At 32.7% G+C, this 16755-nt stretch overlaps 1 protein-coding gene across 1 annotated transcript; it reads left to right on the plus strand.

Moving 5' to 3' along the window:
- The first annotated feature begins 6995 nt into the window (after positions 1-6995).
- On the plus strand, positions 6996-12504 carry LOC109163663 (3-ketoacyl-CoA synthase 10-like). The gene is made up of 3 exons (XM_019312419.1): positions 6996-7622; positions 9320-9945; positions 11728-12504. The coding sequence occupies exons 1-3, from the start codon at positions 7209-7211 to the stop codon at positions 12281-12283; spliced, it is 1596 nt and encodes a 531-aa protein (XP_019167964.1). The 5' UTR covers positions 6996-7208; the 3' UTR covers positions 12284-12504.
- Positions 12505-16755: the final 4251 nt, after the last annotated feature.

Here is a 16755-nt window from a genome sequence, read left to right on the forward strand (position 1 = left end):
ATTATGTTCCGATCGTGCTAAATCGGCTACCAACATGCTATCTCCCACCAGGTGGGAGCTGAGTGCATCCATGGAGCTGCTATCCATCCAAAACCGTTTGGAGGGAGTCACCATGTCCGGCACACTTCGCCGAATGAATTCGATGTAGCTGGGCTTGTATGGTCGCAGAGCCCGAGCAGCGACATCGCCAAATCCCCGTACGGCTAAGAGACCATGTGGCTCGTACTCTTCATGTTGTGAAGGGGGGCGAGGCGACGACGACTCCTGTATCCCCATAGAAGTTGCGCAAGTAGCGATCGAAGTAGGTAGATCCATGTCTGCATCCATCATCGGGGAAGATCGACCACCATCCAAAGTAGGATCTGGCAGTGCACTGACCAGTAAATCTTCTCCATCTAGCACTGACCAGTAAATCTTCTCCATCTAGAAAGGCGGTTTGGCCGCCGGTGCGGTACACACGGTACATCTGCAGGAAGAGAGACAAAGAGGGCGGTACGCTAACCTTGCGACATCTCGTAAGAAAGCAAGTAAGAAGTCTGTGCACATTGGGGGTTAGCTGGCATGGAATAGCGTTATGGATGCGAGGGAATTCGGCTACTAGAGGGTGTAAAGGAAATTGGAGATTTGTTTGAATCGAATGGAAATGGACTACCAACAAGAGAGGGCCCGGAGGTTCGGTCATGGTATCCGTGGCGCCTAGGATAATTATTTTTATCCCCTCACCCACCCATTCATCTAGAGACATCAACTCAGCATTGGACAAACGAGATTAGATCCCGCGGGGAATGGCAGGATCCAAAATATGATAACTTGGGGAGGCCGGAGGGGACCCATCATCTACAAGATTAACAACAAAAGGTACCAACCTTTGGCCAGCGGTAGTGGCGTTCAGCGTAGCACCAGTAAGTGCGGCTTGAGTGGCAATTGCGGGTGTGGGTGCACATCCAGGGTGATCTAACAGCGTTGCCTCGCAAGAATGGGGAGCGGAGACAGCGAAGGGATTTCAGCAGCTTCCGGCGGCATTGAGCAGATTGCTAGGGGCAACAGGCACGGTGACGGTGGCGGTCGTGGTCGTGGTCGCGTCCCAGCGGACTGACCTGGCTGTGTTATGCGATGATGTGGCGAAAAGCGACCGAGAGAACTCTCCAAAAGTGGGTGTTGCGGGGGCAGAAGTCGACAAGCGGACGGGGGCGGCGCGATCGCCGCGGTCGCCGATGGTAGAGTAAACGTCGTGGGTCCCCATGGTCATGAAGGCACCGGGCGTGGAGAAAGGAATTGGGGGAGTGTTGGTCGTCGCGGCGGCACCTGTGGTGAGACCTTGAGCGTGGGTGGAGGAAGAGGAGACGACATGATGCATGCTGTTGGCGGCAGTTAGCGAGGATACAACAAAGGAAGCGGGCGATAACGTTAGGGTGATCTCGGGTGCGCGGTTGACGTGGTGGGGATGCATGGGCGGTAGAGGACACGGGGTTTTCGGGGGAGTGGTGCGAAGAAGAAGGGAGCTATCGCGTTGGAGAGGGAAAAGGAGTCGTAATCGGCCAGGAAGGAATGAGGAACTGGATATTTAAGATCATTTAATTCCAGGGCTTTATCATGGAATTGGGGCCTTGCTTAGTGGACTGGGTCTTAGTTCTTTTAATCATTAACCAATGATTAATAGAAGTGGGGGACTTATGATGGAAAATAATGCAATGGGCCTAGCCCAAGTAGATTAGAGAGTGTGAGCCCAAAGGGATGAGGAGGGGGCCCACACGCATGGGCTCGCATGCATGCATATACGTACGCTTGGACCTCGCAAACATGCATGCACGCGTGCATGCGAGGTGATTGCACGTGTACAAGGTAGCAGCTGCGCGTACGGATGACGGTTGCATGCGTACAGGGCGGCGGCTGCGCGCACGGATGACGGTTGCATGCGTACAAGGTGGCGGCTGCGCGCACAGGTGGCGGTTGCATGCGTACAAGGTGGTGGTTGCGCGTATGGATGACGGTTGCATGCGTACAAGGTGGCGGTTGCATGCACGTTGTTGGAGACTATATACGTGAATGCATGTGGGTGGAATGGCGGCTAGTGCATGCATGCTGCGCACGAAAGGGCAGCTGACGGAGGGCGGTGCGTATAGGAGCAAGAATTCTGAGATAGTGCGCGACAAGATCGGTCCTGTTCGAGCAGTTAGGGGTACGTACGGAGAGGGGAGGACACGTGTATGGTGGGAGCTAGAGGCCTGTAGATGTCGCACACGTGGGTGGTATGCGGAAGTCCTGAGAGGGTATAAAAGGGGGGGTTGCGGTCAGTTTAGGACATGGCAAGAAACACAAAAGACCTGGTAGCCTGGCGGTCTGAGTCTTCTCACTGTCTCCTAATTGGTCCAAAGATCGATTCTGGTAGTATGCATGTAATTCAGGTTTCGGTCTATCCGTTTATTTCCCTTTTCACCGTATAACTTTCCTATACTATTGTTTCTGGGCCTGCGGCATTGGGCTTGTGCGCGTTAGGTGGGCCTCGCGCCCCCCTGACAATAATAGCTCTTTTATTCCATTCTATATTTCCTATACCCGGTTTATGGTGTACCCGATATCATTAAAACCATTATTATTATTATTATTATTATTATTATTATTATTATTATTATTATTATTATTATTATTATTATTATTATTATTATTATTATTATTATTATTATTATTATTATTTTATTATTATTATTATTATTATTATTATTATTATTATTATTATTATTATTATTATTATTATTATTATTATTATTATTATTATTATTTTTTTTTTTTTTTTTTTTTTTTTTTTTTTTTTTTTTTTTTTTTTTTTTTTTTTTTTTTTATTATTATTATTATTATTATTATTATTATTATTTTATTATTATTATTATTATTATTATTATTATTATTATTATTATTATTATTATTATTATTATTATTATTATTATTATTATTATTATTATTATTATTATTATTATTATTATTATTATTATTATTATTATTATTATTATTATTATTATTATTATTATTATTATTATTATTATTATTATTATTATTATTATTATTATTATTATTATTATTATTATTATTATTATTATTATTATTATTATTATTATTATTATTATTATTATTATTATTATTATTATTATTATTATTATTATATTATTATTATTATTATTATTATTATTATTATTATTATTATTATTATTATTATTATTATTATTATTATTATTATTATTATTATTATTATTATTATTATTATTATATTATTATTATTATTATTATTATTATTATTATTATTATTATTATTATTATTATTATTATTATTATTATTATTATTATTATTATTATTATTATTATTATTATTATTATTATATTATTATTATTATTATTATTATTATTATTATTATTATTATTATTATTATTATTATTATTATTATTATTATTATTATTATTATTATATTATTATTATTATTATTATTATTATTATTATTATTATTATTATTATTTTATTATTATTATTATTATTATTATTATTATTATTATTATTATTATTATTATTATTATTATTATTATTATTATTATTATTATTATTATTATTTATTATTATTATTATTATTATTATTATTATTATTATTATTATTGTTATTATTGTTATTATTGTTATTATTGTTATTATTGTTATTATTGTTATTATTGTTATTATTATTATTATTATTATTATTATTATTATTATTATTATTATTATTATTATTATTATTATTATTATTATTATTATTATTATTATTATTATTATTATTATTATTATTATTGTTGTTGTTATTATTGTTGTTGTTATTATTATTGTTGTTATTATTATTGTTGTTATTATTATTATTATTGTTATTATTATTATTGTTATTATTATTATTATTATTGTTATTATTATTATTATTATTACTATTACTATTATTACTATTACTATTATTAGTATTACTATTATTAGTATTACTATTATTATTATTACTATTATTATTATTATTATTATTATTATTATACCCTTAGGTCATTATAAATCTGCACTATAGAAATTATGAATAGACTGTATAAAAATTATGAATTTACTGTATTTAAATTATGAATCTACGATTTAAAAATTATGAATCTATAGTATACAAATTATGAATCTACAATTATACATACAATTATAATAAGAGCCAATAATTTTAGGCCCTTAATTGGAAAAAAAAAAATGTCGGTCCTATTGTTTCTTAAAATGAATGGTCATATTATTTTGATTTTAGTATTTTTTTTTAATTATTTTCCTTTTTTACCCTCTATTATATTATTTTTTTAACCTAAATTTCGTTACTATAAACTTTAATAACGGAATATTTCGTTAACTATTTATTATTTTTTAACTTATTAATTTATATAAGAAAGGTCTTAGGTTCGAATCTCATCCCAATTAGAGTTGGTATAATTATTAAACATATATTTCGAATATTTTAAAATGTATTAATATATATATATATATATATATATATATATATATATATATATATATATATATATATATATATATATATATATATATATATATATATATATAAAATAAAATTTAACATAAACTTTGGTCAAATAATCCAACTAAATACATAACATTCAAAGTTAAGCATCAAAGATTATAAATCGAGAATTTTAAAAATCATTTGATTTTTATGCATTTAAAAAAAAATTAGGTTAAGTTTTTTTTTTCTTTATTTTTTCATTTAATTAATATTCTTTTGATTATTTAGATCAATGTTGACATCCCATTGTCTCTAATTGAACAAGTTTACACATCAGATTTTATCAATGCATGAAAACTTCTAAAGAAATTTGTAAGTTAATTTTTACTATATCATTATAACAATATCTATTGTAACTATATATTTTGAATTATTTATTATCATCCTCTATTTACAGGAATTATAACAATTGTCATTGACAAACTTTCAAAATAATTTGTCTCAACAACGAATGTAAATTTAAAAAAAAATCAATGATTTTATTATTGTTGATGAAAAGTATGTACGTTACTTTATTACTCTTATTAAATTAAATAAATTAGTAGCTACAAAAAAATACATATGCATTTAATTAATTTAAAACTAGATGTTTATAATGCCTTTATTTTAAAAAATTATTCTTTATAAAAAAATAAAAAAGAGATATAATTTCATTAGTTATATTATCTTTGTTTTCTACAATTCAAAGATTCATTACCTTCAAATTTATTAATTTATTATATTCACTACATTGTCTAGTGTCTTCTTTTTACATTATTATCTTGTAATTAAATATTAAAATTATAATACAAAATATGTTTTATATATATATATATATATATATATATATATATATATATATATATATACTTATTTATTTATTTATTTATTTACCAAGTATTTTATACAAATATAATAAATATTAATATTTTGTTCAATACTTTCACATGATAACCTACGACACACATTTCACAATGCATGAAACATGTACGGAAAAAACTACCACTATCAAATATCAATAGGTGCTTGTAAGATAAAGAGTTAATAGCACAACTAAGATCCCATCATATACACAACAATGCAAATCTAAAGCTTCCTACACCATAATCTCATTGCACGATGAATCTATCTATGCTACCACCAGTAACCCAATTGCACATGACACACTACCAATTTTAAAAGAAAAAAAAAAAGAGGACATGTACTGAAGATGAAGACAATGACAATGACAATGACAATGCTACCCAAAAGAGAATTGAGAAGAATTAGAGAAATTTAAACCAAAAGTAGTATTTATTTAGACTATCGTTTTTTAGACTAAGTATTTAGACTAGCGTTATTACAAAGTTGCAAACATTTATTTTAGTGACAATATAATCAATCTCTCATATATTATATTGCATTTATATACTTTAAATTACCGATTTAAATAAACAAATTCAATGTTTATTTAGTTATGTATGAACATTTCATATATAATATTAATATTACATTTATATACTTTAAAATACCTGTTTTAAAATAATCATTGGACATTATTTCATTCGCGCAAAGCGCGTAAAAGAACTAGTCTATAGTATAAAAATTATAAAATTTGGAACCGTGTGCACCTTGCATGGTGCACACGGTTGCAGAGCTTATCATTCCTATCAATATCTTTCAGCAAGCTAAAAAACTTTCGTTGGATGGAAATACAGTTTCCCAACTTTGAGTTCACAAATTCAAGTTCACTTAGAGCTGTGTTCAAAAGTTTTAAAAAATGTTAAAAGGTCTATTCTTTAATATTTTATATATTTAATTTACAACGGTTTATAATTCAATTTTTTATGTCAATTAATGCAGTACGTGTTAGTTATTACCAAAATTTGTATACCCAACAAATTGTGTACAGAGTTTTAAATAAATAGAAATACATAAAATAAATTTATTTGGTGCCTTGACTATTATACATATATCAAATTTGGTCCTTAAATATTAATATTTTTAAATTAGGTGCATGATTATGTAACTTGTAGAGTTTTTTGCATTTTTGGTCCCACGAGTATTGTAACACTAACAATTTTGATCTACAACTTTCAAAACTTGCATAATTGGTTCACGAATATCAATTTCTTAGCGCAAATGGTCTTTCCAGTGAAATCCCCGTCAATTTTTCACCAGAAAATTAATTTTCCATTTGTAGCAGGGATATAATGGTGTTTTCCTTTACATCAATTTTTAGTTTTTAGCAGTGCTGGTCCCACAATATCACAAATATTGTGGTATGTACTATCAATTTTGATCCACAACTTTCAAAACTTGCATAATTGGTCACCGAGTATCAATTCCTTATCGCAAAGGGTTTTGTTTGATGTTTGAACACTCACCATAAATTACATAATTCCAAATATACTACTTATTGTTTTATATAAATATTTTTGTGAAAATATTATTTTACAATAAAAATTTCAATAAATAGCAATAGTCAAATTAAGTCTGTCACGTACCCTCCCTTATCTTCTCCAGCTTCCAAAATAAATACTCTTCTAAACCCTCTGATCTGCTCCAAAGTCATCTTCTTCATCCTTCCAATATCAACACCATAACCGTCATTATTTCTGCAATCCAAGAAAGAAAAAAAAAAAAAAGAAGCTTCATTTCCATAGCTACAAAAGAAAAGAAAAAAAAAATCATTTCTAAAGTATGGCCGAAGAGCAACACCTCCTGTCGACGGAGATCGTGAACCGCGGCATCCAGTCGTCGGGGCCGGATGCCGGTTCGATGACGTTCTCCGTCAGGGTCCGGCGACGGCTGCCGGACTTCGTGCAGTCGGTGAACCTCAAGTACGTGAAATTGGGGTACCATTATCTGATCAGCCACGGGGTGTACTTGGCCACCGTGCCGCTGCTGCTGGCGGTGTTCGGCGCGGAGGTTGGGAGCCTTAGCAGGGCGGAGATGTGGCAGATGCTCTGGGAAAGCACCGCTAAATATGATTTGGCCACCGTCTTGTCTTTTCTGGTTGTTCTTGTGTTTACCCTCTCGGTTTACTTCATGTCCAAGCCTAGACCTATTTATCTCCTTGATTTTGCATGCTTCAAACCTAGTGATGATCTCAAGGTAAGATTTTAGGTTTATTTTGATATTTCAAATCTTATTGTTGTTGTTTTTGTTGTTGTTTAATACTTCATCTGTCTCATTTTATCTGTCTTACTTACTAGTCATTGATCAAAACAACTCTTTCTTTTTTGATTATTTTCTTTAGGGGATGTTTGGTTCATGGAAAATGTTTTTCAAAAGGAAAACATTTTCCTTAAAGTGGATGAAAATGTTGTTTTATGGTGTTTGGTTCATGGAATTCATTTTCCATTGGAAAGTGAATTCCTCAAATTTGAGGAAAACAAAATCCTTGGTTGGATCAAGGATTTTGTTTTCCAGGGGAGATGGGAAGAAAAAGTGGGATGGACTACCAATTTTACCCTTGTTTTCTTTTTTTTTTTTTTAAAATTATATTACTCTTATTAATTTGTAGGGACATATAAGTCTTTATACTCATTATTCCTTACAATTCCAAATCTAACCAAACAATAGAATTAGTATTCCTAATAATTCTTTTTCCACCAACCAAACAATGAAATTCATCTTCCTAGTAATTGTTTTTCCATGGAATTTCAATTCCACTTCCCTTAAAATATTTTCCGCGAACCAAACGAGCCCTTAGTATTTTTGACTCATTTTTAAATTTAATTTTTTTTTGTGTTTAATAGTACTTTTATTGTAGTTTCTAAATATATAAATTTTGTTTATTAATAATAAACTTAATATTATGAAAAATTGAACTAAAATTTACTCCAATCAAGCCTAATTAACAGAATCAGACATATAAAATGAGACGGAAGGAGTATCTAAGATAGTAAGAAGAATTTGTTTCTTTATATTATGGTTTTTAAAATACAAGGAAATACTCATTATTTTTCTTGTTTTTGTAGTATTTGGTACAAAATCAAAATATTTTTTATCATTCACTTTTAGATGTATCTATATAAAGAGTTAACATACTGATTGACATGGTAGAATTTTCTTTAAAAATATATATTCTTCAGAATAAGTTTTTAGATAATTTTCATGATTATTTTTGTATTGGAGACAGACATCTGTTTACAGTAAATGCTTTTTTTTTTTCTCAAATAAATAAATAAATAAATAAATATATATATATATATATATATATATATATATATATATATATATATATATATGACTATTTTTGTACTAGTATGTAATTATGAGCATTTCAAAATAGACAAAAAGTTTAATTTTGACAATTTATTTTATTATTTAGAATTATAAAATAATTCTTAGGGAGGGGACAACTGCTCTCCTCTGGATCCGCCCCTTATCCAACATCCCAAAGTATACAGAGTCAATACTATTCCATTACGCTCAAACTCATAACCTCTTATTCGAAAAAAAGTCAGTTCATGCTTGACCATCAGACAAATTATTACTCCCTCCATCTCATTTTATGTCTTACTTTCCTTTTTGATTTGTTCTAAAATAATGTCATCTTTCTAAAATTGAATATAACTATCACTCTACATTTCTCAATTTACTCTTTTGACTTTTCAAATTTCTAGAGGTAAGTACAATTGTACTTTGTACAAATAACACCTACTTTTGAGGGTAAAATTAGAAAGTTAGTAACATTTGTTATGTTGTATTAAAAAACGTGCAAAAAGCAAATGAGACATTTAATTATGGACGGAAGTATTATTATTAAGCAATTATAACAAATGCATGTTTTTTTTTTTCCTTAGGTAACAAAGGAGCAATTCATCGATTTAGCCCGAAAGTCGGGGAAATTCGACGAAGCAAGCCTGCAGTTTCAGAGGAGGATATTAGAATCTTCCGGCATCGGAGACGAAACGTACGTGCCGAAGTCGATCGGGTCGCCGGAAAACACCGCCACCATGAAGTTAGGGCGGGAGGAGGCAGCGACGGTGATGTTCGGAGCAATCGACGAGGTGTTCGAGAAAACCCGTGTCCGGCCAAAAGACGTGGGAGTTCTGGTGGTGAACTGCAGCATATTCAACCCGACACCGTCGCTGTCGGCCATGATCATAAACCACTACAAGATGCGAGGGAACATCCTGAGTTTCAACCTGGGAGGGATGGGGTGCAGTGCCGGCGTGATAGCGCTTGACTTGGCGCGTGACATGCTCCAGGCTAACCCTAATAACTATGCTTTGGTGGTTAGCACTGAAATGGTTGGGTTCAATTGGTACCCCGGCAAGGAACGCTCCATGCTTATTCCTAATTGCTTCTTCCGCATGGGTTGCTCCGCCCTCCTCCTCTCCAATCGCCGCCGTGACTACCGCCGGGCTAAGTACCAGCTCGAGCACATTGTCCGGACTCACAAAGGCGCCGATGATCGTGCTTTCAGGTAATCTTCCATTAGTCTCCACCCTCATTTTGTTTAATTTGGTTAACATAATCCTTTTATTACACTGCTGGAAATGTTCAATTTTGACCATCGAGAAATGGTCAAAAAATAGCCAATTTTCAATTGAAAACTTCAATTCCGACCACATAGGGTATTCGCAAAATCCTCCATTAAGAATAGTCTTGATTAACTCAATGGTTCAATAGGTCGTATTTAGGAGAAGATATCAAGATTTGACGGTGACAGTGTAGGATTATGCTCAAAGTGAGCCGATCCTGTGTGCACACCGAAAAGAGGAATATTTAGAGTTGAAAATTCAACATTTTAAGTGAATAAGTAATTAATAAGAAATTCCTTGATTAATTGATGCATATCACCAAACACAATTAATTACTTCCTCTTTGGGAGAAGAAGTAATTAATTGTCTTTGGTTATATACATCAATTAATCAAGGAATTTCTGTGACACAGTACCAAAAATATGCTAAGTTCTTATAGGCGGTTGGGTATTATGAATTAAAGATAGGAAAGTTATTACGATATATGACTTGTGTTTTGATTTGGGAAAATTTGAGAATTTTTTTTTAATAGGAAAATATATATCTATCTTCTACTACTACAAAAAAAAAAAAAAAAAACAAAAAAACAAAAAAAAAAAACAAAAACAAAATAAGTAGTTATAAAGTATAGAACAGATACTAACTTGTAATAGAGTCAATAGTATTAAAAGAAATAATTATCAATTAAATACCTAAGATTTCAGTGTTTTATTTACGAGAATTGTTAATAAATTCCATAATTTATAGCAGTGTTGGTTGGTTTGTTGTTTTCCTACAAATACATTTCTTAGAATTATATTTATAGAAATTTCATTTGATGGGAAAACTCCAAATGCCCTCGTAGTGTCTCCTATCAAAGTAGAAAAAAGAAAAAGTATGACTATCAAATACGAGCTGTCACCATATTTGAAAGTAGATGGTGGTTGTGTAGAATTAAATATGAAGTTAGCAAGTAGGAAGTGGTAGTGGTAGTGGTATGGTAAGCCAATTTATTGATACTTATCACCATCCCAACTGTCCTAATTTATGACCATCTGTTCACTGTCGGGTACTGCCACGTCATGCATCTTGTTCTTCACTAATTCATTATCATGAAACAACTTTCATACTTCTACGCCAGAATTGAAGACCACAACTTTTACACTTAATTCAGCAAGCTATACTAGCCTGTTTTTGTACCTAGAGAAGTAGGTGCTCATTTATATTGCAAAATTCAATCACTCATAAATGTTTATTTTTTGTATCTTAAATGTTAAACTTTAAAGTATTATAAGTTTATTTTTAGATAGTATATTAAAAATAAAATTACAATATATTAGTAATGAATTTTTAAATAAATAAATAAATAAGCCTATAGTATATTAAAATGAACTTTCAAAAAACATAATAATAAATTTGTAATATACTAAAAACGAATATTTAATATATTAAAAATACATTTTTATGTTAATGATTTATTTTGCAATGTGGACAACAATTAATGATATAATGATTGCTAGAAGAGATGGCTTTATTGCAATAATAATTGAAATGGGTAGTTCAAGTGAAGAAAGAAATTTACAAGGTGTGGACGCTACAATTGTATCTATGAACACTTACGCTCCTCATAATTTGAACAAGAATATGATTAATCAAATCAGACACATCAAATAAGAGTCACGAAGTAATATTAGAACACTAAGTGCTCCATTAGATGTCGATTTCTAAACAATAACATTGCGCAGGTCCATCTACCAAGAAGAAGATGAAGAACGCCACAAGGGGCTGAAGATAAGCAAAGACTTGATTGAAATAGGAGGAGATGCACTGAAGACCAACATCACCACACTAGGCCCTCTAGTCCTCCCATTCTCCGAGCAGCTCTTCTTCTTCGCAACCCTAATTTGGACCCACATTTTCCCCTCCAAGAAAGCGCCAAACAAGCCCTACATCCCCGACTACAAGCTAGCATTCGACCACTTTTGCGTCCACCCCGCCGGCAAGGCTGTCCTGGACGAGCTCCAGCGCAACCTAGGGTTGAGCGACAACAACATGGAGGCGTCCAGGGCGGCCCTTCACCGCTTCGGGAACAATTCCAGCAGCAGCATATGGTACGAGCTGGCGTATCTGGAGGCCAAGGGGAGAGTGAAACGAGGCCATCGTGTTTGGCAAATTGCCTTTGGCTCAGGTTTCAAGTGCAACAGCGCTGTTTGGAAGGCGATGAGGCGTGTTGGGACGGCGGGAGGGAATCCTTGGCTCGATTGTGTTGATAGATACCCTCAGGCTCTCTACTCCCCTTAGAAAGCTATTCATGGTAGCAAATTAATTATAACGTCAACCTTTCAACATTGAAGTGGAAGCTAGGCTTCACCTTGAAATTTATAATAATGGTTACACTGCAATTTCTATAATTTCGTGTGTAATAGTATTGCATGTTTAGTGAAATTGTATTATTGCTTATATAAAAGTTACTTATGGTATTGTTACGTATTACTTTATAATTAAATGTTTTTATACGACTATATAGACTAAATTAAGTTTGTGCATGCGATCTCAAAAATATTATATTATTGACCATATCGCATAATTATATATGGAACAAATTGCACTTTTGGTCCTGTGAGTAGTATGGTACTGGCAATTTGAGTACGTGACTTTCAAAACTCCCAATTTAAACCTTTAACTATGCAAAAATTGGCAGATTTGGTCCTCCGGGCCAAATTGCCGGTCAATTTTGGCCGGAAAAACATAAATTGGTTCGAATTTATTTGTGTTGAGGGCAAAATCGTCATTTCACTCCCTTCTTCTTCATTCTCCCTTTCTTCTTCATTCGGGTTGGCCGTTGTGGCTACGGCGCCGATGGCTACAATACCGAAGAAGCAGAGGGGGAATTCAACGGAGTTGGGAGAGAAGATCAGAACGACGTCGTTGTTCCGTACACCCAGTTGATGCATTAACCCATGCGAGACTTGGGATTTTAATTGGGAGAAAGTTAAAGTCCGGCCGGAGTTGGCGTCGACGAGGGCCGACTTGTCTGGGTATTGAGAGACATTTCGGAACAGAAATGAGACCATTGAGAGGTTTTGGTCTGAAGGGAGCACTAATGGTGGCCTTAGAGATCTATAAATGCCGTCGCCGTCGTACCCTGACTTCTCCATCAGTCGGCGACCTAAGACGCAACCGGAAAAGATCGACGGAACTGAAATGGGGAATTTGAGGATTTGCAGTATCAGAAGCGAAGAAAGAAGAAGAAGAATGAAGAAGAAAGGGAGAATGAAGAAGAAGGGAGTGAAATGACGATTTTGCCCTCAACACAAATAAATTCGAACCAATTTATGTTTTTCCGGCCAAAATTGGCCGGCAATTTGGCCCGGAGGACCAAATCTGCCAATTTTTGCATAGTTAAAGGTTTAAATTGGGAGTTTTGAAAGTCACGTACTCAAATTGTCAGTACCATACTACTCACAGGACCAAAAGTGCAATTTGTTCTTATATATGTACATCATGGCATGTGTTAAATGTTATAATATATTATTTGCGAATACAGGAAAGGTAATGACATGAAATAATTAATTCAATAATGTTGTATTTGCAAGACAGCCACTACATACTAAGTACGTGTTACAATTTAACTATATGCACGCATACCTCTTTTGATTTCATTTGTGTGCGAGGTTACTTTTTTGTGCTAATAAACACTTGAAATATGATATTGATTATTTTATGCATTATGAAGGTGTAAGAATAATTAGTAGTCCACCCGTGCGGTGCACTGTATAAAAATCAAAATACAATAATTGTCTTCGAAAAATATACTATAGACACAAATTACAAATTACAAATTACTAATTAATTAAGTAAACAATTCGATTGCAAAATATTAAATCCAACACTAATTAAAAAATTATATCAAACATTGCATATAGACATTGGCTCAAACAAAATTTTATCAAATTCATTTATAAATTATTAAACACTTATATACAACATTTGTACTCAACGAACCACATTGTCCATCTTCTTAACATACAAGTACTTTAAGACCATATGGACGATTAACTCTAGACGCAGTTACATAAAGTTGGCTATGTACAAATACTAGTTTCTTTAAAAATAAGTCAACATTAGGTTGTGTTTGACCTTGACTCTTATTTATTGTCATTGCATAAGATAACATCAATCGGCATTGTCTTCTTGTGAATTCAAATGGCAACCATGGATTTGAAGGCGTCAATGACAATCTAGGAATCAACACCTTTGATCCGGCATTATGTCTAGCGAAAATTGTAGCTTCAACAACATAATCTCCAAATTTAGAAATAATCAACTGTGTTCTATTACACAAACCAACACTACAATAATTAAGACATTTAATGACAAATTTTTTGTGACACTTCGTAATTTAGTCACAAATTATACCCTTTTTGTGACTAAAAAATAGTTCAACACTATTGCTTATGATAAGTGTGACAACTATTTTTTTGGTCACAAATAGTATGGTAATTGTGACAACTAAGTATTTGTTACAAATAAATTGTCACTATTACTAGAATGATAGTGTCGTAACCTAAGTTGTCACTATTTGTTGTCACTAAATGTATGTGTGTTTGGGCGGCATTATAATTATAGTGGGAACAGAAGTAATTGTGACAAAATATAGTGTGGCACACAAATTTTGGTACTTTTTGTGACAAATAGTTGTTGGTCACTCTGTTTTATATATCTGTGACAACTCTTTTTTGTCAATAAAAATACAATTAGAAATGAGATACGAGAAATATTTAATTTGTAACGCTCTATTATTTCCTAACAAAAATTACTAAATTGTAACAATAATTCTGTTGAATTCAAGTTTTGTCACTAATGTTATAATAATTGTGATGAGCAATTATTTGTTACAATGATTTTGTCACTATAATTAAATAGACTAATATTTGTGTGAAGTTATGTTGTAATTAATGTTTGCCACTAAAATTGCATTCAAGTTGGTGCCAAAGTAATTTGTTGTGAACTAAATATTAAATATTATGATCAATTAAAATGCAACTAGTTAGTTATTCTTAAAATAAATGTAATTGTGAAAATTAAATACATTTTAATTTTTGAGAATAATTTTCTTTTTGTGACATATAAGTTCATTATCATTTACGGAAGCTATCTAACAAACAATTCCACAAGTCAAATTGTTTCAATTCATTCTAATACAAATGTTAAAAAGCTCATACTTATCACTAATTGGCTTTAAGAAGGATATGACAACAGATAACCAAAGAACTCTAAGGTTTAGCGTGCTTGACTTACAAGATGGGTGACTTACTGGGAAGTAAGCATAGTGCAACGCTAAAATCTATCAATTGGTATTAGAGTTGAGGTCACAGGTCCAAATCGATCCAAATAGGCTAGGTGTAGGTCGAGCCATGTCTAGTCCCGGGGCAGGGTGGGGGTCGACCGAGTTGGCCCCAAGTTCAGCCTAATTTATTGATAAATAAGTACAATTATTGTGACTAAAGTGTTGTCACTAGATCAATTTTTTGTAATAACATATTAACATATTTGGTCTCAAATTATACATTTATTGTGATAACTATCGTTATCACTCAAATATAACTTTTAGTGTAAGTAAATATTGTCACAAAAGTAGTGAGTAATTGTGACAACTTTTTAAAAGTCATCACTACTACAATAGTGACGGAGGATATAGTGACGACAGGTGACAACTTCAAAAATTGGTCACTAATTTCAATAGTGACCAAAATTGATAGTTTCGGTGGCAACTTCTGTTGTCACTAAATGTAAAATTTCTTGTAGTGCAATAGAGTGATCTATATTTTGCAAGAGCATAACTGGAGATCCAACTTTTAAATACAACACATGATTTGGTACACCTAAACTGTAACACCCCGTGTTTTACCCTTTAAATCCGGATTAATTATTTAATTAGCCCCGTCAAGAATGGTTAAAGAGTATTTAATTTGGTCAGGATCCCTTAATTAATTAATGTGGTCCATGAAGGATCATGGACCTTTACCTATATTAAAACCTTTAAAGCCTGTTAAAAATAAGGGAAGTGAGCCTTTACTATTCAGATCCTGATTAGGATTCCTGAAACTATATAAAGAGGATTAGAAAGCATTTAGAACCCTTTCCACTCATATCTCTACTACTCGAAATTCCCCAAGAAACATAGCCAAAGAGTTCCCCATCACCAAGCCTAGGAGAGATCAATTGAAGGAAAATCTTGAAGAAGGATCTTAGGAGTTGTGAGAGATTTAATTAAAGCTACGAGGTAACCCATGTCTTACAAGACCTATTTTCGTTGCTATTTTTTATTGATTGGCTCCTTTGAATGATTGTATGTGTGATTTTGTGATTATGCCTTGATAGAGCCTGTCTTAGGGTTTATATTGTGATACCTTGATGATCTTGATGTTGTTGATATTCATAAGTGTTTATATGCATGTTCTTGTGTTTAAACATGTTTAGAGCTTGTCTTTAGGGTTTTACATGATGGTTTTTTGATGTTCTTGAGGTTCTTGATGCTCTTGAACAATTATGTGTTTATCCTTGAGTCTTGGCATGTTTAGAGTTTGCGTTTAGGGATCAATTGTGTTGTTTCTTGGCTTATTCTATGTGTTCAAGTCCCTATTGTTTTTGATATGTGTTTGGGCGTCTTTGGACTTGATTTTGGATAAAATTGAGGAATTTCCGGGATGGGGAAAATGCCAAGAAACATGGGAAAAATGCCAAGAACATGAATTTGAATTTTTTTGAAA

This window comes from Ipomoea nil, unplaced genomic scaffold (assembly GCF_001879475.1).
Source record: "Ipomoea nil cultivar Tokyo-kokei standard unplaced genomic scaffold, Asagao_1.1 scaffold3030, whole genome shotgun sequence".
NCBI classification, from domain to species: domain Eukaryota; kingdom Viridiplantae; phylum Streptophyta; class Magnoliopsida; order Solanales; family Convolvulaceae; genus Ipomoea; species Ipomoea nil.